Raw genomic sequence first — 27,376 nt, forward strand, 5'->3', positions numbered from 1 at the left:
GTGAAAATGCTGCTAAAGTTAGTGATTGTTTATGCTCCCTACTTGTTGCAGCGCAGTGGTCTAGACACTGAGTACCTTCTAGCCAATTTGAAGAAAGTTTTCAGAAGTAAGGGTGGGCCAGAGGTGCAGTGTTTCTTAGTAACTTCCTTCTGTGTGTGAGAGTTTCAGGTAAGAGGCTTTTATGCAGGCTGACACAAAATGTTAAAACATGGCTAACTGCAGTGCCCTCTTTTCTGAAAGAACTCCTGTGTTAAAGAACGTTGACAGATATCCCAATTGCTAAAGAAGGAAGGGCTCAATTGTAGGATATTGAGCACTATTACACCTGAGCCTATAAGAAAAGTTTCACAAGAGACCTAGGGGCAGGTATGCAGAGTGGTGAGAACAATACCAAACAGGGAGAACCCCTGAAGGGAAAAGGTGGCAAGAGTAAGCAGCCATCATACAAAACATTTCCTCCCTCTGCAGCTCATAATTATTATATTGTGCCCTATATAGAATCTTCAGTGGGCTCGAGATGTGTTACTAGGCAGCAGTATCCCATGGCAGCAACTGAAGCACATGCCAGCACAGGGTCTCTTCTGTGAGAGGAACAAGACCAATTTCTTCAATGTAAGTTATGCATACTATATCTGAGACATCTGGCTTTTTGGACCCTTGACTACACATTTCCTTCTCATTTGAAGAGTCTGCTGAAAGATATGATTGGGAGTCCAGCAAAGGCTGTTTAAAGAGCAAAGTTTTAGTTATATTTGCAATATATCAAAATGTGTGCTCTACATCGTAAGGGGAGAAATGTAACAAGAGTTGTTTTCTTGTACCATGGTGTGAACTTTGAGGAGGAAAGGAGTATTGCAAAAGGCTCTGACATATATCCAGTTCCCTAGCTAGTGCTCAAACTGTAATTCTACAGTCAAGCTTGACTTTTAAAGCCTGTCAGTGAACCAGTTTCTTTCCAAACCAAGTTCCACATGAACCTCAAAACAGACTTGACCAATTTTAGCTATTCTGTGGAAGGAGGCAGCAGTTGAGAGCAGCCCTTAAACTTTGCCTTTTCTCAAGTGTACTTTCTGAACTGATGAATTAGAGCAGGGGTGGCCATACTGTTGCTCGGAAGCCACATATTCTATGGCTCTTGAAGCCCCTGCTGCCCCATCAGCAAGCTTGGAGATGGCATTTGTCTCTTTAAATCACTTCTCCAAGCCAAGTCAGTTGGCCGCTTGGAGAATGCATTTTAAGTTGCTTTCTTTCCACCTCTCCTCTCCCTTATCTATTTCCTTCCTTCCTTCCTTCCTTCCTGTTCTCAAACATCTGACATTCGTGTCTTGCGGCTCTCAAACATCTGACATTTATTCTATATGGCTCTTACATTAAGGAAGTTTGGCCACCCCTGGATTAGAGTTTAGGGTAGCCAGGGTCTTACCTGACTGTTGGCAGGGGGCTCCAGCATCCATTCCAGGAACTTATAGTAAGGGCATCCACACCATGATAATATCACCCAGAAGTGATATTATCACATTGCCAATGTTGACAGGGTGTTGTTTGAGATTTTGGTCAGAACTCTATGGTTTGAGTGCAGTTTTACCATAGAATTTTGCTCAAAAACTAGAGTATCACCCCCCCCCCAGTAGTGACATGTCATCACTTCTGGGAGCATTTGTAGGCAGGGTTCCGCCACCTGGACTGGGGGCCTGGCAACCCTAATGGAGTCTCCTGTACTGATCTTGATGGTTGACAGCCAATCTGCTGGGACTTTGGCTGTGTTTTCAGCTTCTGAGGCAGACCTCTGCGGCTGAGGGAGGTGGGGTAGCCCTTATAGGTTTGTCTGACCTCTGAAACTGAGTGGTCACTTTGGGGGGGATGCAGGATTAACAAATATAGGCAGAGCAGTCAGAGGATGGAACTTGGGGCATTACGGGATTCTGCTTAGGTTGGTTTGAGGTTTTGATTGACTTTGGAGAGAATGACAGTGGGGCTTCCATCTTCTTTTTTGCCCATCAGTTGGCCTTCCCATCCATTTGCCCCACTACTGCCTGTACACCCTTTATTTATACCATGGTGCTGGGAATGCCACCTGCTGCGGCTGCCAAGAGCATCACCACACTTACCTCCACACTCCTCCTTAACAGCACCAGTCAGCACATGCAGGTGGGAGCATGGGAAACAGCACGTGAGAGTGGGTGGGGGGGAAGGATACATGGGAAAGAAGCAGGGAGGCATAGGGGGCGCAGTTGCAGTGGCCTTGTCAGAAGGCCTAGGCCCTCACAGCTGCCCCACCTCTGGGTATGCTGATTCTGGTCCCTGCTGTCTTTTCCCAGCATCTGTTAACTACAGTAGTTAGTAGGATGACTTCTGGAAAGTTCAGAAGTAGGGTATGAAGGCAGTCCTTAGCACTAGCCTCTGCTTCTCAGCAGGGGTTCTTTGGCAAGTACCTAAATGTATCCTTGCTTAGCTTCAGCAAGATTGCTGTATCATGTTTTCTGCAACCCTATCCTGAAACTACAAAGGATAAAACAGCTTTCTTTATCCAGCCCACTGCTTAAACACCATTTTCTTTCATTGTGAAGCATGCTTAAGTTGCCCTCCTAATGAAAACTGCATAGCTGTTTCTCTTGTAGCTGATGTGATTTTACACAAACTGACAAGCGTTGTGAGGGCCAAGGGATAACGGAGCCCTTTGAACAAGCTACTCTTCCAGACATGTGAAATCATGCATATTCCTTGTGCAATGTATTATGAAATGTTTATGAGACGCAGTGCATAAAATAGGCATGTTGTAGCTTCTGCCCACTGTTGAACTGTACTTGCAAGGCTGTGAATCCATGGGGCACTGAGTTCTGTTGCCCAGTTTGCTGAGGCTGTTGTGTTCTGCTGCCTTCAGGTTAAACCTTGCCACAGACTGCTTCCAGCACTGTAAAACCACCTCCTCTTCTCAGAAAAGGAAATCTGGGTATATTGTTTCCTTGAAAACCTGTAGGTGGCTATCCTGAATACGTGCCTTAAAAGAAGGGTGAAACCTGCTGTGGCATCTTAGACGCTGACTAGTCTATTATACTGAAAGTACTGAGTATCATGTTTAGAAGCAATGTTGTAAGCTGCTTTCGGGTACAGTGTTTGGCTAAACCTTCCTCCTGTGACCCCAGAATGTTGTCTGATTGCATTACTCTGGGTGGTTGTCTCCATTTTTCTAGCAAAGGGGAAATTATAGTAAAGGCATAGACAGCTTAAATGCCTGTTACAGCAAAAGTGGAACTGGAAAATCTGCTGATTTGTTTACAATTGATAATATTAGAAATGCTTTGGGACTTGAGCGAGCCATCCTCCCTTTTGCTGCTCAGTTGATCCATGCCTGCAGTCTTAGCCAGGTCCTTTTTTGTTGGGGAGGGAATGTCTTTTTCAAAAATCTTTCCTGCTTTGTGAGATTGGGTGTGTGTGGGGGGGTAAACCTCTCATAGTCCTTGGGTTTTGGTGATGTGATTTAATTAGACCTGAGGGAAGGTTTTTTCCACCTTCAGTATTAGGAAGAAAAAGCTGGAGGTCTGCAAGTAGAAAGGGGGAGCAATGTGGCTTCTGTGAGCAATTGGGACGTAAGCATGCTACTTGTGGCATTCTCCTTCCACTCTCCCTATTCCCATGTCTGCTAAAGTATGCTTGCATTTTGTGGGTCTGTGGAGCAAACTGCCAAAACCTGCCTGCCTTACCACAAGGCCCAGCCATAATGAAATAACTCAAAACAACATTAGTACTAGGATTTTCTATTTTTGATAAACTTTCTTTTTAGAGATAGCAAGGTTATGTGGAAGCAGAATTGATTGATTGTGGCTTTTGGGGGAAAATGCCTATTGTATGTGACTGATTTTCATAAAGGTAACTGCCCCTAAACTGTCAGGATAAATCTTTGGCTTCAGCCGGTGAAAATGCGGAGCAGCTATGTTGGGGCATCTTCCTACAAACGGTATTGTCAAAAGGAGCACAGCTTTGGTGGACTTGAGGATGGGAGCGGCATCACAGCTCCAGGCGAGTATCTCGCTTTTCCCAGGCTCTGAAACGCAGCTTGCAGAGAAACAGACGCCCCGCTAATTCCTGACCTCCTCGCCGGAGGGATACCCCCAAGCCCTAACCCCCCCCCCACACACACACACACACCGCTGATGGGGTTTGCGCGCCAAATTGGGCGCGCAGGGCCACCGAAACTGGCGCGGACGGGATGCTTCCAAAGCGACGCTGCACGGCGGCGGAGCAGGGGCCCGGTGAGCCTGACGGCCCCGTGGCACCAGCCTGCATCCGTGGCGGGGGCCGGCTGCGCTCTGTTCGGCGGCGGCGGCAGCAAGCGCGGGGGCGGCAGCGGAGAGCCACGTGACGGGCGCCGCCTTGCCCGCCGAGAAGAGAGCGAGGGCGGCCCGGCGGCGATGGCGATAGGCGGCCTGGCGGCTGGGAGCCTCCTGGCACGCCGCCTCCTCCCCCTCCGTTCCCCCTGCTGCCGCCGCGGGGACATCGCGGGGGGGACGCAGATGGCGGCGGCGGAGGACAGCGGCCGGGAACAAGGCGGCGATGGTGAGCGAGGGAAGGAGCGCGGGCGGCTCGGCGGCAGCTGGTCTTGGCGCGAGGGAACGAGCGAGGCTGTTTCTGTTTGTCTGCAGAGCGGGCGGCGCCTGCTTCCCGCCTCGCCTCTTTTTCGGGGCTGGCCGGCAATGGGAGGCGGGAGCCCCGAGGAGCTCTCGAGCCTCCTCCGGGCCGGGGCCACCTACGAGTTGCCTCCTTTCCAGGCGTGTTTATTAGCCCCCAGACTCAATGCGCAGGCCCGACTGGTGGGAGAAGTGGCCCCCTGTCTGTATCGCGTGGTCTAGCTGGGGGCGGTGCCTCCAGCCCACCCCGAAGCGCCCCTCCCCGCTAACTTAGCGCCTGGAAAGCTTTGGAGTCGCGGTCGAGATGGGGCCAAGAGTTAACGTGGAGGAAGGCAACCTGCCCGAGTTGCTAGGCAATCAGCCCCCCCCCCCTCACCCGTTGACATGACACGGGATTTTCCTGCAAGAAAACAAAAGCCCCTTTACTCCTTCGCATACGGGGGAAAGACCTGGAAAGCTCTCACAACTGCTGTATCGCACTACAGAGGCATTTTAATTTACGAGGATTTTAAAATGCCTTTCCTTCAGGAGTCAAGTGGACTTTCAAGGGTTTTGCTGTAGTTAAACAGAAGTGAAATCCAAAAATAAAAACCCACGTAATCCCCTTTATTCATAATTGAAATAGCCCATGTGGTCTGTTGTTGCCACAGACAAGAGCAGTGTCAGGTTTGCTGTGCTTTGCATTTGGGGAACACTGGACTGCAGGGTTCCTGTGAGAGGAAATTAGCCAGAGTCTGTGCAGAATTCATAGCAGCCATTGGCCTTTTACATTTTTAGTTCACCCAATTTTAGAAAGAGCTGAGAGAGTTGTACATGTTTTTTCCCCTCCTCCATTTTATTTTCAGAAGAATCCTGTGAGGTAGGTAAGGATGAAAGTGACTCACCAAAAGTCAAAGCTGGATTTATGCGTAAACTCCCGTTTAGGGCCTCTAGTTGTGAGGATGTTTTAATATTACAAAATCACACTACAAAAATGACTGTAGGAGTAGAAAAGAGTGAGAGTCCAGTAGGATCTTAAAGACTAACAAAAATTTGTGGTAGGGCATGAGCTTTTATGAGTCACTGCTCACTTCTTCAGATGCAACTTGAATGAAAGTACATCTGTCCTATGTATTGGAAAGTGGAGTGATTTTAGATGCACAATGACATTAGCGGGCAAATGACAATAGAAGGTGTGATTGGATTAGTTGTGATACATAGAAAAGTAGTAAGCATGAAGAAATCAGCATTGGTAATGAGACAGGAAACCTAGGTCTCAATTATAACCAGGTGGAAGCATTGTCTTGAGCTTCATAATCAGTTGCATTTCAGCAGCGTCTCTGATTTGTTGAAGGGACTGGCCTGTTTGTCTAGTGCAGAGAGTGGAAGGGCATTGCTGACACTTGATGGCATAAATCACAGAGGGTGAGTAGTAGGAACCTGAGACTAGTACAATACGATATCCTCCTGATATCATAAGAAAAATGATTGGAAAAGCGAGAATGATACTCAGACAGCTTGTTACAAGACAATCCCAAAGGAAATGACAACAACACCACTGGTGGTCACCTAAAACTTACAACTTGAGTCAGTTCAACACATTATTGATGTGTTCCTGGATACCCATGCTGGATACTGACACCTCCCTCACACAGACACTGGGGGCGGAGGTTGAACTTTTCTTGTTTACAGACAGCCTGCTAACCTAAAACAACTTCTCACTTGCAATGACAGACTACTGAAGGGTAACATGGACTCTGGTATCAAGACCTGCAACAAACCAAAATGCTAACTGTATATATAGAAAAAATATAGAAATTTTTCTCCCTGTATAATTATTGTAGACTTCGGCTACTGGTGAATGTTTGCAGTGATTCCCACATAAATACACATTCTTGCAAATAAGGCTGTAAGTTCCTTGAAGTCTGGTTTGGCCCCATTCCAAAAGTGGTAACAATTATTAAGATTGTAAGCTCTTCGGAGTCCAGTTTGGTCCCACTTCAAAGTGATAGCAAGTAGCAAACAGGACTATACTTTTTTTGATTCAACCTATTCATCCTTAGACCTGGGGAAGATTTGAAACAGTGTACTGAATCGATCCACAATAGTTTATACTTTATATTTGAGATTTGTATGTTGTATATTTGTAAACAAATGACTGGCTATTACTTAACTGTCTCTTGCTGTGCCTGGAACAGTGTATTTGTTATTTGTACTCGTACAGATCCTAGCAACACCATCACTGGACTCAGCAACATCAGTCATACCATCTCAGGTTCATACTCCTGTGCATCCTCTAATGCGATTTACACCATCAAGTGTCAGCAGTGCCCTTCCACCCTCTACATTGGACAAACAGTCCAGTCCCTTCAACAAAGAATTAATGGACATAAGTCTGACATCAGAAACCACAACATTCAAAAACAAGTGAGGGAACATTTTAACCTTCCAAGACATTCAGTTGCTGACTTAAAAGTAGCAGTTATCTTACAAAGGAATTTCAAAGGGAGATTAGAGAGTGCTGAATTGCAACTTGATTATGAAGCTCAAAACAATGCTTCCACTTGGATTGAATGGAGAGCTAGGTTTCCTGTCTCATTACCAATGCTGATCACTCCATACCTATCACCTCTCTCCATATCACATCTAATCACACCTTCTACTGTCATTTGTCTGCCAATGTCATTTTGCATCTGAAATCACTCCGCTTTCCAATATACAGGACAGATGGACTCTCATTCTAGCTGTATCTGAAGAAGTTAGCAGTGATTCTCAAAAGCTCATACCCTGCTACAAATTTTGTTAGTCTTTAAGATGCTACTGGGCTCTTACTCTTTTCTACCACTACAAACAGACTAACATGGCTACCCATCTTGAAAAATGGCGACATTACTTGGTTTTGGTAATGCTATTGGTTCTGTTAGACATGATGTAATAAAGGACCTCAGTATATCTTCATGTAGCTTTGACCAAAGTAACCCAGCAAGCTTCCGGAAAGCATGGATTCCTATCCCACATCTTAGTCTGATATTCTACCAATTACTCTACACTGGTGCTCTACAGCTGTTAAATAGGGTTGCTAGGTCCTGTTTTCTCCCTGGTGGGATTTGGGTGATGTTCTGGAAGGGGCCATCCCTGACACAGTGACATTACACAGATGTCATCATGTTGGGATTGCAGCGCTGCATGCACATGCCCCCTGTTTTCCCCCAATCATTAAAGCAGGGGTGGGGAGGGAACATTTTGCTCAAGAGCCATTTACGGCCCTCAAGATCATTTTGTCTGGTCCTCGGGGATTGAGGACCGTGGGACCCAGCTGCGCTGTGCAGTGGCTCCCCAGGGCCTGGCTGGCCGGCAGGGATCACAGGGCCCAGCCTCGCTTTGTGGCTGCCTCCCTGGGGCCTGGCTGGCCAGCCAGGATCACTGTGGGGCCTGGAAAAGTCACTGTCACAGTTCATGCAAGTTTTGTCCTCATTTACTTACTTTTATTTCTGTTTCTTCCCCCCATTTCTTTGTTTCCCCTAATTCCAATTTCTTTGTTTTGCTAATTCCCCTTTTCCCTTTTCTTTATTTTCCTTTAGTCCCCTTTCTTCCCCCTTTCTTTATTTTCTTTCCCTCATTTCTTTATTTCCCTTTATTCCTTCCATATCTTTATTTCCCTTTTCCTTCCTCCCTCCCAGACATTGTGAAGGACTGCTGCTGGGGTATGTGGGTGCTTTTAAAGGTCTGCTGGTAGCAGCTGCAGTTTCCACATGAAGGGAGGGAGGGGTGGGAGCCAGCTACCACCACTTCACTCTGCACTTGATTATCCCAGATGGTGTGGCCTAATATGCTAATATTAGGGGATGTGGTCTAATATGCTAATGAGCTCCTGCTTGGCTTTTTCTACAAAAAAAGCCCTGAACCTAGGCATTTGCCTAGGGCGGTGGGCTGTGTGTGTGTGTGCGCGCCAAATTAGGCTCTCCGCACATGACTTCAAATAGAAAAACAATTATTCGCATTAATTTTGCCAGCCTGAATCATTCTCCCTCGGTGAAACAGTTTCTTAAGTTGATAATTTTGTATGGCCCGCGAATGATGTTATAAATATTCAAATGGCCCTTGGCAGAAAAAAGGTTCCCCACCCCTGATTTAAAGGGAACTTTCCCTTTAAATGTTTTGGGGAAAATGGGGGTCCGTGAGTTTGCCACATGTGCAACAGGTGTGCACAATGCCCACTCTTTTAAAGCAGGGCTGCGGACTACTGTTGGGGCAGGGTCTTGGTGGGACCCCAAAAAATCAGGATCCCTTGCCTCCACCTGGGAACTGACATCCCTATGCTCCATTGGAAGAGGCTTGTAGATAATTGACTCATGAGTCCATCAGTTTTGTTTAAGCTGCTATGACAATAAGTATCCTGCCATTAATATTTATGTGTATGCAAATATTTGATCATCTTCTGTCTTTAACTGTAATGGATGGTTAATTTTGTACTTTATTAGCCTGTTCTTACACACATCAAAGTAGTCTCACAGAATGTATTTATTTACTAGATTTTTTAAAAGTTGCTAAAGGGTCTTGTGGTGACTTAGAACATTAAAACCAATAAGGTAAAAACAACATAAAAACAGATAATAACTATAAAACATTTAAATACATAGTTATTGCCATTCTACTTTTTTTTGTATTTTTGTATATTTGAGTGTGAGTGTGTGCACCTGGAAGGCATGTCGACCCCTAGTGACTGACCCCTACTGGGGGTCTGGAAGATATTCACAGAGGTGGCTAAATAGAGCCTGCCCCTGTCCTCTTAATTGGGTATTTCAAGGAAGTCTCCTATCCAAGTACTAATCACAATCAACCTTGCTTAGCTTCCGAGATTAGGCTTGTCTGGGCTATCTAGGTCAGGGCTTACCATACCACTATTTAAAGCAGCCCAAACATGTGGTTATCCTCCAAAGGCCAACCTAAACAATTCAGCTTTTTATGCCCTGAGGAAACTAACAAGTATCATTTGACAGCGCATTCCACAGGGTTGGGGCCACACCCATGAAGGCTGTTCCCCTGGAGACAGCTGACTGAGCTATCCTGGGGCCAGACACCTGCAATAGGCCCCTAGATGATGACTGAAGGGAGTGTGTGTGTGTGTGTGTGTGTGTGTGTGTGTGTAATGAGATGGTCCTGTAGGTATGAGGGTCTCAGACTGTTAAGGGCCTTGAATTAGATCTGGGGACTTCAGTAGAACTGGGGGTGGGACTGGGACTGCTTAAGTTTGCAACCTGAAACTACCAGTAAAAAGTTCACCATTGTGAGGGGGAGCAGATTCAACAAGTCTGTTGAAGATGCCTCTGGTGGGGAAGTGGGAGGGTACAATCTGTGCTTGTGTGGAAAGACTTCATGTCTCTTGTCTGTCAAATGAGATCAGGCTGTCCAATATAGGGGGCAAGTTTGGCCACATCAGAATTCACTTCGGAAGGCTAAACTTGACTTTGACTCTGGTATCAATGGTAAGAGGCAGATTTTGCGCCCACCCTGTCAGTATCCTCTCAAGTAGCACTGGTTTGCCCATATCAGTGAGGGGTGCTGTTTACTTGAATGAAAAAGAGTGACCCACATCTCAAGACCAGGGAGAAGTAAATTTTGTCTCCATGCACAGCAACTTTTTTTCATTGGTTGAATGGAATATGGGCATTTTTTTTATCAAGAATAGGATGTCTTGGCAGAAGTTGTGTATGTGCATCACATTGCAGCCTTCCAAAATGTTGCATTCGTCCTGGAGGTTTGTGAATTATACTTCCTGAAGTACAAGAAATAGTAGCTGGTTAGTTAGAAAATAGCTGGATAAGTGTCAGTTTTAGGTAATGAGAGATGAAATTGTAAAATGCTGAAATGTGTACGCCACTCTTAAGCTGTGCTTTTGGTTTTGAACTGCAGTGGGGTTCATGAAATAACTTCCCAGCTGTGCAATTATAAAGCTCCTGCTTGCTTGTCACATCTATCTCTGGCAGAACTTCATACCATATTTCCCCCTTGAGTAACAGACAGTAACTTCCGCATAATAAACAAGAGGAACAAAGGACCACAGTCCGTATCCACAAAGAAAGCAAAAATCCTCCTTGGACACTTGAATTATAAATAAGAAACCAGCACACACACCAATTAGGTTTAGACTGTGCAGAAAGTAGATGTGATGCATAGGTTTAGATTGTAGCCTTATTGGGTTTTGCGGGCACCAGGGAAAGGAAAAAAAAAAACCTGCATTCAGCTTGATGTTCCTACCACTGGTGCTGGGAGAAACTCATACTTATCACAAGCTATGTGGCACCCATGCAGGACCCATTAAATACCACAGCCTTTACAATGCAAACAAGTTTTTCCATTAAATTGTCTCTGGAATGATTTAAAGAGGGAACTAGATCTGGGTTTTTTCTTATTTGAAGATGAAATACTGATATGTCTTCTGCTGAGCTACAACTTAAAAGGAACATGCTGGTTTGCAGCAAAAAAAAAAAATAACAAGCCCTGTGGCACTTTAAAGGCTGACTGATTTATTGTATCAAGATCTCCCTTAGTGGCACAGTGAAGAAAAGCCAAAGGACAGCAGAGATCCCAGGTGCAGAGCTACCCTTATAAAGCTGTTTTTCCATCTCTCAATCCAGTCTTGTGTATGAACTGGAGTCCTAAGAAATCTTCCTCAGAAACATGTCCTGTGAACTAGTAATTGTAATGACAAAGTAGTGTTGCGTTATCACAGCATCACTAAAAAGATACGGCAAAAGGTACAAAAGTTCACAATGAAAATAAGTAGACTCAGAGTAAATATCAAGATCTGCAATACGGCATGCATATAAAATTCCTTAATATGCCAGTGCAGATTAATTTTTTAAATAAATTGCTTCTTAATGAATCCTGATGGACAAACAGTTGTTTTTAATATAGATCCAGTTGGGCAGTCATGCTGGTTTGAAGCAGTAGAATAAAGTTTGAGTCCAGTGACACTTTTAAGACCTACAAAGTTTTATTTTATGTATGAGCTTTTGTGTGCATGCACACTTCCTCAGATACATTGAAACATGTTCAAACATGTAAGACTGTGTAAACTTAGCTTGTTATTTCTGTTTTGTCTTTGAATATCTTAAAACATCTTAATCATGTTGCATATTAATTTGCTGGTCATATGTGGGTCTTCAGTCCCCAGGAGTTCCATTTCCCACCCGGTCTGTTACCAACCTCAATCAGATGGACTATAGAGGGCAGTAGAGGAAGAGAGACAGATTAAGTGGTCGTCCTCCACTCTCGCCACCCAGATCTCCGTCCTCCAAAAGCTTATTGCCCCTGTCTCTTAGAATCCCTGTTCTAAGAGAGTATTGTGCAAGTTCCAGAAAATGCTGCTGAAAATGGACCCTAAGTTCCCTAAGTAAATTCTTCTTATCACATTACCCAACAGTTGGCACTGCCATTCCTCTGCCCAAATCCAAAGCATCCCAAGGAAAAGACTTGGCATAAACTAGATGCGCGTTGGGCACTGTGCACTTACCTTAGCAGGACAGCTAATTTCAGTCTCACAGACTCGGCAGAAGCATCCTTTAGCAGAAGGGTGCTTCAGCAAGTGTTTTTTAAAAAGGGAGGGCACTCCTACAGCTCACATATATAACCAGTATGAAAGACTTCCGTTGAAGGAGAACAAAACATTGGAACCTACCTGAAGGTTTTTTCACTTCAGTGGGATAAAGTCATTCACTTTTCTGCCCTTACAAAAAGAAGGGAAGAGGAATAACATTGGAGCTGGGCTATTTTATGACTGAAAGTTCAGCCATGAGTCGATCCAGTAGAGCTTGGGGGGGAAATTGTATCATCCTGCCTAGAGCTAGAAGAGGCATGACCTAGCCAGTTTGGGTACTTCGCCCCACTGAAGAGAGGAAACCTTCAGGGAGGCTCCAGTGTTTCATTTTCTATACAGTGCTTGTTTTCGCCCTCCGGGGAAAGCTGGTGTGTGAAAACAGTATGCTTGACAAATGGATCCATGGTCATATTCAGCATGGCTCTTATGTTTCCCAGGCCAGTCAGGATGCAGTGAGCTCTGATCCCTTGGAAGTGAAGAGTCTTGGCAGGATAGGGGGAAAGCCCTTCCTCTCCTCCCACCCTATCTGTTGCTGTTGTGAAAGGGACACAACCTCTAACAGCTTAAAGTAACCTGGAATGGGAGAGGTGTGTGTGTGTGTGAGAAAATAGGGTCTGGATCCCCTGATACCCCTTTCTTTCACCATTCATAAACCATTCTTAATATTCTATAGATGGCAGTCTAAGAAATCGTTCTTTCAGGTGGGCTCTTCTTCCTTGGAGGCTTTTAAACAGAGGCTAGATGGCCATCTGACAGCAATGAAGATCCTGTGAATTTAGGGGGAGGTATTTGTGAGTTTCCTGCATTGTGCAGGGGGTTGGACTAGATGACCCTGGAAGTCCCTTCCAACTCTATGATTCTATGAATAGCTATCCCTATTCTTTAATCAGTTTCATATCCCTGTTCTTTCATAATAGCTATCTTTCATCAGTTTTTTCTGATTTCTCTAGATATTGGTAGTGAAACAGGCAGTTTCTCTCTTCTGATTCAATCCCCTTCCCCCAGGTAATACAATCCCCATTAATAAAGATAATCTGAAACAGATTGGTCTGGGCTTCTGATAGAATATATTCATTAGAGAATATTTGGAATATTAGGTAATGGCTGCACAGGTGAAATTTAGAGCACCTTGCACTCACTGTAGGTCTTGATATTTTTGCCACATTTATTCTGGAGTAGTTTTCAGTGCAATCACCTGTACTCATTAAACAGTTTGGGGTTCCGGCATTTAATGTTTGATGCCTCCAGCTTGAAGCTATTCCAATTGACTTCTTGAATGCTTGGATGGTGGAAGAGCTGGCCTGAATTAATTGTGTCTTGCCAAGCTAAACATAGCCCATTAGCTTGCCTGATGCTCAGTCCCCGCCCCCACGTTCTTGCAGCAAAAACAATACATTTAACAAAGCTGTAGTTAGCTGTGCTATGTTTTTCCTGTTGGGTCTGAAGTTGCGTAGAATGGATTGTTACTCTTCTCAGTATGGCCAAAAAACCATGCATTTCTAAATCAGAAAAATTAAGACAATTGTTCACACATTCAGAGGTTGCTTCGCAGGCAGTTCCATGCGTGTCTTGTGTGTGCACCCATAAGATCTTCATCGTGGTCTCTGTGCAGTCCCACACATGGTTTTCCAGCTGGAACGAACCCGACCTTGGAGAATTTAAAGCTAGCCTAGGCGTTTATTTTGGCGCGCATTCCCTCCCGCTCTGGGGAGCAGGCATCCACTGCACATGCCTGGAGCGAGGGGAAGGCGCTCCACCCACCCAGTTTCTTTCTAACCGCCGCTCAGGATAGTCCTTCCTCGTTGCATCTCCTCAGCTTTACTAGCCTTATTACCTTCTTCAACCTTTGCATTCCTTCACCGTCTGTCTTTGTCTTCTTCGATCTTCTACTGGTATAGTATTAAAAAAAAAATTTTTTTACCCGCTTGACTATCGCCTCATCTTCCTTTCCCTCCCCCCCCCCCCCCGGGCGTATGGAAGGAAAGGATCCGAAAACCACTTTTAAAAAGTGTACTTGCTGTGGGGCGAAAATCCCCTCAACAAACGGACACTCTCAGTGCTTATTTTGTTTGGGGGAGGCCCACAGGACCGACACTTGCAGCCAATTCGGAAAACAGGCGAGAAAAAACCATGCCGCTAAGCTGAAGAGTCACCTTTTAGAGTCTTCATTGCGGCCTGTGATGTCCCAAGTTTCTGGGTCCCAAAACTCGCCACCTTTCCTGACCCTGCAGAGGGACATGGCAAAACCGGCAGCTTCAGTGGCATCGGCTCCCAGTAAGCCTAAGTCTGGCAAACATACTAAAAAGTCGGACGAATCCAAGAGAAAGCACCACTTGGAACCTTTGTCTAAGTGACAGCAGGAGTCGAAAGCTGCATTGAAGTCGACTTCAAGGACCCAACCGGATCCAAGAGCTTCGGATATCATAAGTACAACCTCGGTATCGAAAACTTCGGTATCGAAACCTACAGCACCAATTGTTCCACCAGAACTTTAAATGCCCACAGATGTGATTGCTGACGAGAGCATGTGGATTTGATCCCAGTCACCATCCATTCACGAGTCCCTGCCCGACGACATCTTAGCCACGGAGTCTATGGAATTATCACCCCGAATCGAAACACAACGAGCCAACCTTCTTGAGGTGCATTCATTCCGTGAGGTATCGGCACCAAGAACATTTAAAGATTCTGCTGTCTCCCTACTCCATCGGGAATCCCTGGCTCGTTGGTACCGAGAAAGATCTCCCAAGTCGACATAGAGATAGATATTATTATTATAGCCAGTCCAGATCTCAGTCTCCATCCCCATACCAACACCATCACTATTACAGGCCTTCTAGATCACCATCTGTAGAATACCGACATAGGTACCGTGACCAACCTCGGTACCGTGAGGAATCCTATCAACCTTGGTACCGAGAGGAAGCTCATCATTACAGGCACATTGAAGATCCACATCACCAGTACCATGACGAAGCCTATTATCGACTCCTACAGGAACCAAAGCAGACATCACTGGCTCCTTCGACACCCGCTGTGTCTAAACATACAGTACAACCAGACCAACCTACCCTGGCGACGAAACCTTTAACTTTGACGACACCGGTACTTGACAGACCCATGACTCCTGTAGATGCTCCAGAGGATTCCGAAGCCGAAAACTCTTGAGTCATCACATTCATTCTTGTCACCAACATCACCTGCGTCTGACATTACAAAGCCAGCTGACCTATCTCCATCTGAGGGCTCTAAAGCTTATCTGGATTTACTCACGAACATGGCAAATACACTCAACATAAAACTAACCACAGATCTGCCGAGAGTATCAGACGTGATGCACGACCTGGTCCATGCTGATTTACCTGCAGGATCCTTCTTACCCATGCTACCTGTCCATTTAGAAGCATTGAAGGAGGTTTGGGATAAGCCGGCATCAGTTCCACCAACGTCTAAACGAATTGAATCCCTATACAAAATACATGCACCAGATTCGAAATTCTTATTTAATCATCCTGCTCCAAATTCAATGATCGTACATTTGTCCTCGAAATCAAAGCAGACACGTCACCCTGTACCACCAGAGAAAGAAGGAAAGAAGTTGGACACCTGGGGCAGAAAACTCTACTCCCTCTTCACCGCTACATCCAAAAGTCATAATTATTTGGCCTATTTCGCTGCCTATACTTTCAATTTATCGACCCAACTGAATACATTGGTTCCATCCTTACCTGAAACTTCACAGAAACAAGCTTCAAAGATACTGCAAGAGCTTAACCGTGTAAGTAAGCAACAAATCAACTCAGTCCAGAACGCTGTTGCTTGCTCTTCGAGAACCATGGCTACCTCCATTGCCTTACGTAGGCATGCCTGGCTCCGTTCCTCATCACTTCAACCTGACATAAAGTTTAAAATAGAAGATTTGCCCTTTGACGGCCAAGGTCTTTTTAACGCAACCACTGATGACATCTTAACCACAGTAGATGACAGCAGAAAGAGAGCCAAGAGATTAGGGGTTAGCCAGCAACAACCTCAAACTAACAGGCAAAGAGGATGGAAACCATCCTTCTACATGTACCCCCGTTCACCCAGGCAAGCTGATTATTGGAAATGCAAAGCTCCCCCAGCCAAGCAATCATTCCATCAGCGACCACGACCACAATCGACTAAGAAGGCGACTATGGCCCCGAAACAGTCTCTTTGACTTGCTGATGCCACCATCACCGATACATCATCTCCGCCCCCTTGCAACAAGACTGCTTCCCTTTTACCCCATGTGGGAATCCATAACATCGGATTCATGAGTCCTGGCGATCATCCACAGGGTTACACCATAGAGTTCGCTTTGCCCCCGAAGCACCATCGCTTTATACCTACTCCTCCTTCTCTACCCCTCCAGGAAGAGATCGCTACCTTGCTGGCCAAGGCAGCCATAGAACCAGTACCACCTCAATTCTATCGCACGGAGTTCTATTCCCGATACTTCCTGGTCCCAAAGAAAGATGGAGGACAACGTCCAATACTGGACCTCCGCGAACTCAACCGTCATATTCGATACAAAAAATTCTGCATGATCACCCTGCAGTCTATTCTTCCTCTAATTCCCAAGAATGCTTGGATGGCACTCATAGACCTTCAAGTCGCCTGTTTCCATCTTACCATCAACCATTGCCGCAGAAGATTCCTGAGGTTCGCTGTCGGGAACGACCACTATCAGTTCCACGCTCTTCCTTTCGGTCTATCAACAGCACCAAGAGTCTTCACGAAGTCCATGGCGGTGGTGGCGGCGTCACTCCGTTAATGGAAAATTTCCATATATCCGTACATAGACGACTGGCTCATTGTGGCTCAATCCCAAGAGCAACTTCAACAGGACATTTCGACTACTCTAACACTTCTATCTTCACTAGGCCTACAAGTCAACCAAAAATCCAACCTTGTCCCAACACAAGACATCCAATTTATAGGTGCATGCCTATCAACGATAGCTCACAAAGCCTACCTGCCGGCAGACAGAGTTCACAACATTCAGACCCTAGCCAATGCCATCATATCTCATCCCACCCATCTTTCAACGCATGCTGGGTCTTATGGCGGCTACAACTTCTGTCCTCTGTCATGCAAGGCTTTGCATGAGACCCCTACAATTGTGCTTTGTAAGGTCATTCCATCCACACCGTCAATGCCAGCGAACTCTACTAACAGTCCCACATCACATTATTCCAGCACTGGAATGGTGGACAATAGAACATCACCTTCTGACAGGAATGTCATTCCTGAGATCACCTCCATAAGCCATTGTCATGACAGATGCTTCAAGGTGGGGTTGGGGAGCTCTTGGCGGTCCACAGAGCACTCAAGTCTTTTCTGCCATCTCTTCATGGTCTATACATTTAGGTCACATCAGACAATGCTGCGACTGTGTTCTATATCAACCGGCAGGGAGGTACTGCATCTAACCGTCTGTGCAAAAGAGCTCTAGCTCTCTGGCATTGGAGGATTGCTCACAACATACATCTGACAGCTGTGCATCTACCGGAGACCCAAAATATCCAAACGGATACTCTAAGTCGCCAACTCGTGAATGATCACGAATGGACACTCAAACGATCCTATCTCCAACCAGTCTTCAAAATGTTCGGAGTTCTGGTCATAGATGTGTTTGCTTCCCCGGACAATACCCAATGCACACGCTTCTACATGCAAGGTCCCCCATCGACTCAGTCTGCGGGAGATGCCTTTCTCCACCAATGGAAAGGACCGCTTCACTACCTATTTCCACCCATTCCACTAATAACGAGAATGCTTCAAAAGATCCAATCAGATCAGACCGATCGCATACTAGTCACACCCTGGTGGCCTCGTCAACCATGGTTCACCACACTTCTCCTTCTCTCCAACAGTGTATTTCATTTCTTCCCTCAAACTCGGGACCTCCTTTCGCAACAAAATGGCAAGGTCCTACATCATGATCCAGGGCTCCTGCGACTGACTGCATGGAGGATCAGTTTTTAGAATTTCCTGCGGAAGTCCGACATGTTCTATTGAATGCCAGAAAACCATCCACCAGAAGGTCTTATTCTCAAAAATGGAAGCGGTTTGCTGAGTATGCCGCCCATCACAATTTTTTACCTACATCATCCTCTATAGCTCAAATCCTGTCATACACCTTATCTCTCTCCAACTCCGGCCTCACTAACTCCTCTTTGAAAGTTCATTTGACCGCTATTTCAGCCTTCCATCCACATATCGAAGGACGCACGGTGTTTTCTCATCCTGCTGCAAAATCATTCCTCAAAGGCATTCTACACCTACGACCCCCAATTCATCAATTGCAACCTATGTGGAGTTTATATCTTGTTCTGAGTCAACTAATGAAACCTCCCTTTGAACCAATGGCATCTATCCCACTGCATCTTTTATCATGGAAAACAGCACTGTTGGTGGCACTTACATCTGGCAAAAGAGCTAGCGGTGTTTGCGCTTTCCGGACAGACCCACCTTACACTGTCTTCCACCATGACAGAGTGGTTCTATGTCCTGATCCAACCTTTCTCCCAAAGGTTGTTTCACCTAACCATCTGAGAAAACCGACCACTTTACCTTCTTTCTTCCAGAATCCTAGTGACACGGGCCAATGAACTTTACACAATCTTGATGTACATTGGGCCCTTGCTTACTATATTGATAGAACAAGCCCTTTTCATAAGGACTCGAGACTTTTTGTAGCCTACGGAACTCATAAACAATGACAAAGAATCTCTTCCCAGAGACTTTCGAAGTGGGTTGTGGCTGCTATTGCGTTATGCTACCAACTAGCTAAACAACCTATACCTGAACATTTACGAGCCCATTCCACTAGAGCTCTTTCTACGTCCTCGGCTTTTTCCAAGGGCGTACCGATGAAAGACATCTGTGCTGCTGCAGTCTGGTCTTCTTCATCGACATTCGCCACGCACTATGCCTTAGATGCCCGTGCACAGCGAGACGTGTTCTTCGGACAAGCTGTACTTCGCTCTATCTTTGATTGAAGCCTGCAGTCTCCTCTCCTGTAAGTACAATATTTTTGGGTGTCTATATGCATACTTAATCCATGCCGTTCCTTTTCAGAACCAGCACCCGCCTCCGTGCACTTCAGTTTACCAGCGTCCCATGTGTGGGACTGCACAGAGACCACGATGAAGATAAACAGGTTGCTTATCTGTAACTGATGATCTTCAAGTGGTCGTCTGTGCAGTCACACATGCCCGCCCAGCCTTCCCCGCTGCTGGTTTATGCTATGTTTACCTTTTCAGATTCCTCTATACAGCTGCTAGAAGAAACTGGGTGGGTGGAGCGCCTTCCTCTCGCTCCAGGCATGCGCAGTGGATGCCTGCTCCCCAGAGCGGGAGGGAATGCGTGCCAAAATAAACGCCTAGGCTAGCTTTAAATTCTCTGAGGTCTGGTTCGTTCCAGCCAGAAAACCATGTGTGTGACTGCACAGATGACCACTTGAAGATCATCAGTTACAGGTAAGCAACCTGTTTTTCCCTGGCATGGCACCAATTGGGGAGGCCTGTTTTTTTGGAAATGTTTACATGTGTAGATGTACCCAAGGAGCATCAGTTGTAGGTCTCCTGTACAAAGAGGTGATTCTTATATCTATTGTGAAGTACCTTTATGCATACTCTTTGAGCTGGAACAGGAAGGTAGTTCTTTGTGTGTGGTATGTGCCATCAAGACGCTTCTGATTTATGGTGACCCAGTGAATTAATTACCTTTAAAATATCTTATCATTGACAGCATTGCTCAGATCTTACAAGCTGTAATTGAGTCAATCCATCACATATTGGGTCTTCCTCTTTTCCTACTGCTTTAAACTTTTCCTAACATTATTGTCTTTTCCTGCGAGTCGGATCATGATGTGACCACAAGTGAATTAGTGTCAGTTTAGTCCTTTTAGTTTCTAGGGAGAATTCTGTCTTGATTTGATCCAAAACCCACTTATTTGTCTTTTGGCAGGCCATGATATCTGCAAAACCCTCCTTCAATCCATCATTTCAAATGAATAAATTTTTCTGTCAGCTTTCTTCACAGCTCCAACTTTCACATGCATTCATAGTAATGGGGAATACCATAGTCTGAATGATTTGATCTTGGATTTCTTAGTAGTTCTCTAGTGACATGGAAAAGTCCTGCAAGGGTTAATTTGGACTTCCTTCTAGTAAAATGTGAGGATGGAGCAAAATACTGCAAAATTATTGCAGTTCAGTACATATGAAGAACATATGAAGCTGCCTTATACTGAATCAGACCTCTCTTGGTCCATCAAAGTCAGTATTGTCTTCTCAGACTGGCAGCCGCTCTCCAGGGTCTCAAGCTGAGGTTTTTCACACCTATTTGCCTGGACCCTTTTTTGGAGATGCCGGGGATTGAACCTGGGACCTTCTGCTTCCCAAGCAGATGCTCTACCACTGAGCCACCGTCCCTCCCTCCCACCGTCCTTAGTACAAATACTAAGTCTTTTGTAACTGTTTAAGCAAATAATGGGAGCATTTGGAAGAGATATTTCCACGACAAGCTTGCATGTTGCTTGTGGCTGAGCTAGATGCAATAACACAATTGCATGTCTTCCTGATTGTCTCCTTGGGGAGGTTGTAATTGAGAATGGAAGAGCAGGGGGAAGGGACTATTTGAGACTGGGATTTGAGTGACAAACCACTATATGGAAAAAAATGTTGAAGAACCTCCTCTACCACTTTTGTTTCCACTTGCAAGCCTACCCAAACTCATTTTCATTCAGGCTACAAAAAAGGAACATTCAACTACATGTCATGTCTAATTTGGCCCTAAATTAAGGTTAAACAATAACAGCAGATGGCCAGCAGCTGTCAGGCCTTAGATATAGTAGTCTAAAAATCCACCCCACTGTGCAAGGCTGCCAATTTGTTTCTGGGTCTAATTCATGATGCTGGTTTCAACTTTTAAAGATCTAAATGGCCTAAGCTCAGATTATTTGAAGAAACACCCTTTTCTGTGTGGTCTTGCTTACAGAAACTAGGTAATGGAGCCCCAGGACAAGGCCTTTCAGTCCCGTGGAACTTCAGAACCTTGCTTAGTGCCAAATTTGCAAGCTTTTAGATGTCAGGAAAAGAAAGTATCTTATCTCCCTTGTGTCATCTTTTGCCCAATTATTGTTTTAGAAGTCTTTTTGTTAGGGCTTTTTTGTAGAAAAAGCTCAGCAGGAACTCATTTGCATATTAGGCCACATCCCCTGATATCACCACTGTTTCACAGGAACTCATTTGCATATTTGGCCACATGCCCCTGTGACACTAAGCCTGTCAGAACTGAGTTCCTGTGCATTCCTGCTTAAAAAAAAGCCCTGTTTTTTGTTATTTTAGCCTGGCTTTTTAAAGGTTTAAAGATCTTCCCAGTTTTTTTAATAGCTTCTATTTGTTTCTTTCATTGTTTTACCATTATTTACAGTTATATTGTGAGTCATGTTGCAGATATTTATCTGGAGAGTAGCAATACAAATATAATAAATAAAAAGGGAAAACTTGCAAGCCCTATCCCTGATAATGTCTTTCATTCTTGTGAACAGTTTACTATGTGTTGTATTTACTTTTACTGATTTAGTTCTTCAAATTGTTTCTGTTCTAACAGTCCAACATTGCTGCAAATTGTTATTTTTAAGAAAGGAAGACAAAAAGAAGCAAGGCCCTCCCTAAAACATTGGTATCTTCCCTTCATTGGTATATTACTGGCAAAAAGGATAAAAGCATAGAAGTTCTGAGTAGATTAATTAAGCATAGAAGTTCTAAACAGATTAATTCCAGTCATATTTCATAAATTGAAACTGTGGACAAGGAAGAGATTTTGCCCCTACCTATTGTTCACATATTTGTTCTTTTGAAGATGGTCTTCTTCTGGTTTCTGTGCAGGGAATTTGGCGCATCCCCGTGGATGAAATCGACCGCCCTGGTAGCTTTGCCTCGCACATGAACCGCTCCATCGTCCTTCTGCTCAATGTACTGTCACAGCTCAAGGATTATGGCACCCTGCTGAAAGTCTCATCTATGCTCCAGAGGACCCCCGACCAGGGAAAGTGAGAGCCTAGGGGTTTTGTTTGTTTGTTTTCATTTGATTTGCAAGGATGTTTGACTTCAGTGTCCTGTAGATTGTCCTTAAGCCCTTTCCTTTACAGGTGCTGCTTTCTTGAGATTGTTGATCTTTAATTGGATGATATAAAAAAAGTGTTTGTGTCTCAAAGGCTTGCCTTCTAAACTGGACAAAATTTTACCTATTTTGACCTTTTAAACTGAACAAAATGTTACCTGTTTCAGCCTGCAGAGAACTTAATTGCCAAACTCCCATCTTTCATTTTTGTTCATTGTACAAAAATGGATAAAATTCCAGTAACGTTGGTCAGCAAGTAAAATCTTTCTGGGGAATAAGAGAGGGGAGTTTTGAGAAAAAGAAGGGAATCTCAGTTGTGGGGCTGGGAAGCTAACTCCAGACCCATCAGTGCTTCTACTCAACTCTGTCATCATCTTGTAACCTTTTGATGCCTCTTCCCCCATATATAACGAGTATTCCTCAGAACCTTGTAAATTGTTCCTGTCTAGCATCTCTCCTTTCTGGTCTATTCAAACCAAATGAAGCAACACATTTAAAATGGGAAAACATTATTTTGGACTCATACCATAATGCTTGAGCCAGATGTAGCATTTGTCCTGCAGATCAAAATTGGGGATTAGAGCTAACTCAGTCTGGCTTCCATTGGTGGTGTTACAGCTAAACCACCTTTTTTGCTTGTTTCCTATTAAAGTATGTTGAGTTGCAGCTTGAAATTCTGTGGAGAAAAAAAGAAATAGCTGGAGCTAATTCTTGTTTGAATCCCATGACCACGAGGTCTGCTAAAGGAGCTATGGAGGATAACTCTAAAGATTGATCTTGAAGACTGTTCTGTTGTTTGTTTGTTGCTTAAAACTTTGTGGCTTCTTCCATCTTCAGGAAGTTTCCCATCTGTAAGCAGGGTTCTAGTGTCTGTCACTCGCCTCAAGAGAACCTTTTCAGTCTTCTGTGCACATCTCAAACAGGAGGGAAAGCACCTTTCTTTTTTCTCTTCTGACTCCTGAAGTTGCAGCAGTGCAGGAAAAATTTCTTACTCTCCTTAGCAAGCTCTTTGCTTTGTTCTTGTTTTTAAACCTCTTCTAATAGGCAGTTTGTTTAATTTTTAGTTTTATTTAATTTGCGAGTCATCCTACATTATTATTTTCTCAGTCCCTTTGCTTACCAGAGTGCCTATGGCACAGTTCTTTTTTTTTAAGGTTTGGGGTAAAATCTTGGATAAGGTTGAGTACTGTTGTCTTTACTTCTGTGAAGAGCAGCATGGCTAAACAGGATGCTTTGTTCTGTGAGAAGGTATTCTGAGAGCAGCAGCAGTCTACTTTTTTAAGGTCTCCATTGATTAATCTGGTTTTTATGCATTCCGGATTCCAAGAGCTCTGCGACCAGAGATTTCTAAGGCATTAATCCCGTAAGGAACTGATTGCAGGTGGTGTGTCTCAATTTCTTTGACCAATTTTAGTTACATAATTGGAACTAAGAAGGAGATAAAGCAGCATTGCATTGATAACGTCCCTCCTACTTTTTCTTCTGGTGGTGTTGTCATACTCTCTGGAAAGCCAGTTGTGGTTCCTGATTAATCCATTTCATTGTGCACACTTCTGGCTGTTGACCCATCTGTATCTGTGTAATCAGAACAGAATGTGATAAGCTGCAAAAGCGTCTGTATTTGCCAAGAATACCTTCATTGTGACACCAGTGCTTCAGAGGTACAGGTGAGAATTACCGAAACAACCATTTCTCCTCCTTGTTTTGTTGGAACTCCAGCCACCTCGTCTTCCCATTCTATATTGGAGGAGTCTTTACCATTGTTGCCTAGAAGTGTATAATTGACCCAGAAATCTACTCTCTTACAATTTCAGAATCAAGACCATCATTACCACAGAGATTACCCATTTGTGACTGATGAGAAATTGGCTTCCTTTATTCTCCAAGATCAGTATCTAGGTGACATCTTGACTGTTGTGAATATTATCCTTACTCGTGAAATCCTTAGCTTGACACTTCTCAGGTTGGCATGTACCCCTTATGAATGCCCTCAACAGTTCTAGGAGTTGCTCCAGGCTTCATCGCTCCAGCACCGCTGACATGATCTCCTTGTCCACAGGTCCAGCAGTTGCTACACCAGCAAGAACCACAGCAATAGCCTCTGCAATCCAGGCACCCAACCACCACTGCAGAACTACCTGGACCCTCTATCCCAGTACTTATTTCACCAGTATTGACTGTAACAGCAACTCCTTCTGGACTTATAATGTGTATAGTTGCTGCTGTTCTTTGCACCACAGTGCCTGCCTAAAAATAGTCGGCAAGAGGAAGTACACCCTGCCAGGAGAGATCCAGTGAGAGCTGCTGGAAGCAGCTGTCTGAAGAGTGCAGTTAGAGCTAGCCTGGAGATATTAAGCTGCTGCCTCCAGGCTGAGCCCTCCAATCTGAGCAATTTGTCCTTAATCAAAGACTGTATTAGGTCTGTTGATCCTTGTTCTTGGTGCCTGCCTGTTTGACTTGTGCCTTGCCTCCGTCCTGAACTTCTTGGTGGATTCCAATCTTCTGGCCTGATCCTGACCATGTTTCTGCCATGCACTATGTATTTGTTGTCTATTTCTGACCCACTAATTATCTGACCCTTGACTCAGCTTTGGACTCTTCCATACTGCCTGATTTATCTACCCTACATGCAGGGTACAAGGTGCTTCATAGAATGGAAAGTGGAAAACTCCAGATGATTATCTTGATCCATTTCAGTCTGGCTTTGGACCTGGAATTCATTTGGTCACCCTGGTTGCTTGCCTTTACTGAGATGTGCAGGGGCAGTATAACCTTGTAGATCTTTCTAGACCCTTCAGTGACTTTTGGCACCATATTTCAGTCATTATATCATTCCAGGTCTTAGTGTACAGAGCGTGTTGTAGGTTTCGTTTCCTCTTGTGTGAATTGGCCTATGGGGTTCCACAGAATTCAGTTTTTTCTCATTTTAGCATGAAACCTTTGGGTGAATAATCTAAAGAGAAAGTCTGTGGTGTGTGTGTGCAGGCATGTGCATTGGGCTTTTCAGGATTGGTCTGCCACTGAGATGAGTTATTTGGCATTGTTTATTATTTATGTTGTCTCAAATTGTTGGATTATTTATAGGTTTTGAATGTTTCTGTTAATTTTATTTTAGACATACATCCTTTTTTGTTTACTTTTTGTTGAAAAAACTTAGTAAAATCAATAAATATTTAGCTTTTGCCACTTCCAGGTTGTTAGGATTCTCCTTTGAATGATTGGTCACAGAAATTTGCCATTATAGGAGCCTGCTATTAACTCAGCAAGAAATGCTGCTATTCAGTAGCACCCCCCTAAAGGCTGTAATGCAGTGACCCTGGAAAGGAACATTCAGCCTTAGCAACTGGGTGGCCTGTGAAGCTGAAATCTCACCATCCTTCTGTCTCTCACAAGGTCCATTTATGCCAGCTGGAAAACCTGCTTTGGCACTGAGTGAATCCAGGTTCTCAAGGTCTTTTATTCTGCAGCTCCCACAGCATGGCTGTGGCTTAGACTGTAACTTCTACTTCCAGTTGTGCCTTCATTTCCTTTGAGGGGACATTCAGCGAACAGCACCTGTCATGCTGCTGGACTTCCAATGCAAAGAAGTTTATTTCACTGCCCTGCTCTTCTGAGGCACATCAGACCTCTGCAATCACTGATGAGAAACATGGCTGAAGGAAGTAATGTTAAGTTAGGAAGTCCAGTGTCTCTCTGGTTGATGCAGCTTAATTGATGAAGCTGAAGATAGACTCTTAGCTTGGGAGAACTGCCCCATTCATTTGCTTCGTTATACTCCCATGCAGTGCTGCCCAACCGGGACAGTAGTACAAAAGCTGTTTGGAGAGCTGTTTTAGAAATTTAATTACCTGATGTCCTGGTTGGTCATCAGAAAACACTTCACTGACAGAGACTGATCTTGGATTTGGGTAATCATCAGCTGCGGTTATGTAAGTGGGCTGTGATCCCAATTCACTGATCTCATGTAAGACAGAGTGGAACAGTCTCTGTCATTTTTGATGAAGCAAGGCAATGTGGCTGCTTGTGTGGAGTTAATGGAAATTAAGAACCTCTATGAATCCCTTCCTGTATAAGTAACTCTAAAGTGAGGTGGTTAAGGAGGCTGAGGGATCTGAGATCTAACAACCTGGTATATAGAGGAAACCAGCTGTGAAAGTGCCTGCTTGTAAGCACATCTTTCTTTTTTAATGGAAAGCTTGCAGGCTTTGTTAAAAAGAAATCCCCACATTTTTGGCTCGTAGGGCAGAAATATCTGGACAAAGATTCTTTAAGGTTAGGTGTTCTAAGGTCCATATAAAGTTATGCATAAAGTTGTGTTCCTGTGAATATGGACAAAGAATTGTAGGGGTCATTAAGGAGGAAGTGGTTTCTTCTATTCACATGTATTTTAAGACCCAGCAAAGTATGCAACACTGGTTTTTCTTTCAGGAGGACTTGCATTCAGTGAAGTCACTCAGAAAGTAATGCAAAGAATCTCCTTGGCTTTTCTTCTGCCTGCACGAGTAGCTTTACTTTATGTTGCAACTTGGCCAGAGGAGAGACAACCCAACTCCTTAAATTTCATTTTTTAAAAGCAGCAGGAGTTAAGGTATTACTCTTCTTTGAAAAGGAAGAACACACATTCCTGTTTCTTTCTCATGTTGATTCCTTTCTTTACATGAACAATACAGGAATTTGAACATCAGACTCTTCAGTTGCATTGTTCAACCTAATTAACATGGCCTGTTTATCAGAAAAGAGAATATTTTGGAAAATTACATTCTGCGGTTGAGAAGTAGTTCCCAAATTGCTGTAATATTTGAAAATGAGTTAGCGTTTCCCATTGCCATTGATAATACATAACTGTTTTATTGGAAGCTAAGAATGTTGGCACATGGAAGGATTTAAATAGTCTTGTCTATGTTTCAAAATAAAAATGTTATCATTTATTGCTTTCCAGTTGAAGTTGAGATATTGCCTAATACGTGTCTCCTATAAAGTTTGCTGGAATCAGCTGCTGCTTCTGAGTGAATTC

At 44.3% G+C, this 27,376-nt stretch overlaps 1 protein-coding gene across 2 annotated transcripts in view; it reads left to right on the forward strand.

The window, feature by feature from the left end:
• Positions 1 to 27,376, forward strand: part of CABIN1 (calcineurin binding protein 1) — a 102,548-nt gene that overhangs the window by 50,993 nt on the left and 24,179 nt on the right. For both annotated transcript variants that reach the window (XM_060250119.1, XM_060250120.1), the window contains exons 28-29: positions 499 to 612; positions 22,128 to 22,291. In XM_060250119.1, coding sequence (XP_060106102.1) covers positions 499 to 612; positions 22,128 to 22,291 — 278 coding nt within the window. The remainder of the gene's footprint in view (positions 1 to 498; positions 613 to 22,127; positions 22,292 to 27,376) is intronic.

This window comes from Heteronotia binoei, chromosome 11 (assembly GCF_032191835.1).
Source record: "Heteronotia binoei isolate CCM8104 ecotype False Entrance Well chromosome 11, APGP_CSIRO_Hbin_v1, whole genome shotgun sequence".
NCBI lineage: Eukaryota > Metazoa > Chordata > Lepidosauria > Squamata > Gekkonidae > Heteronotia > Heteronotia binoei.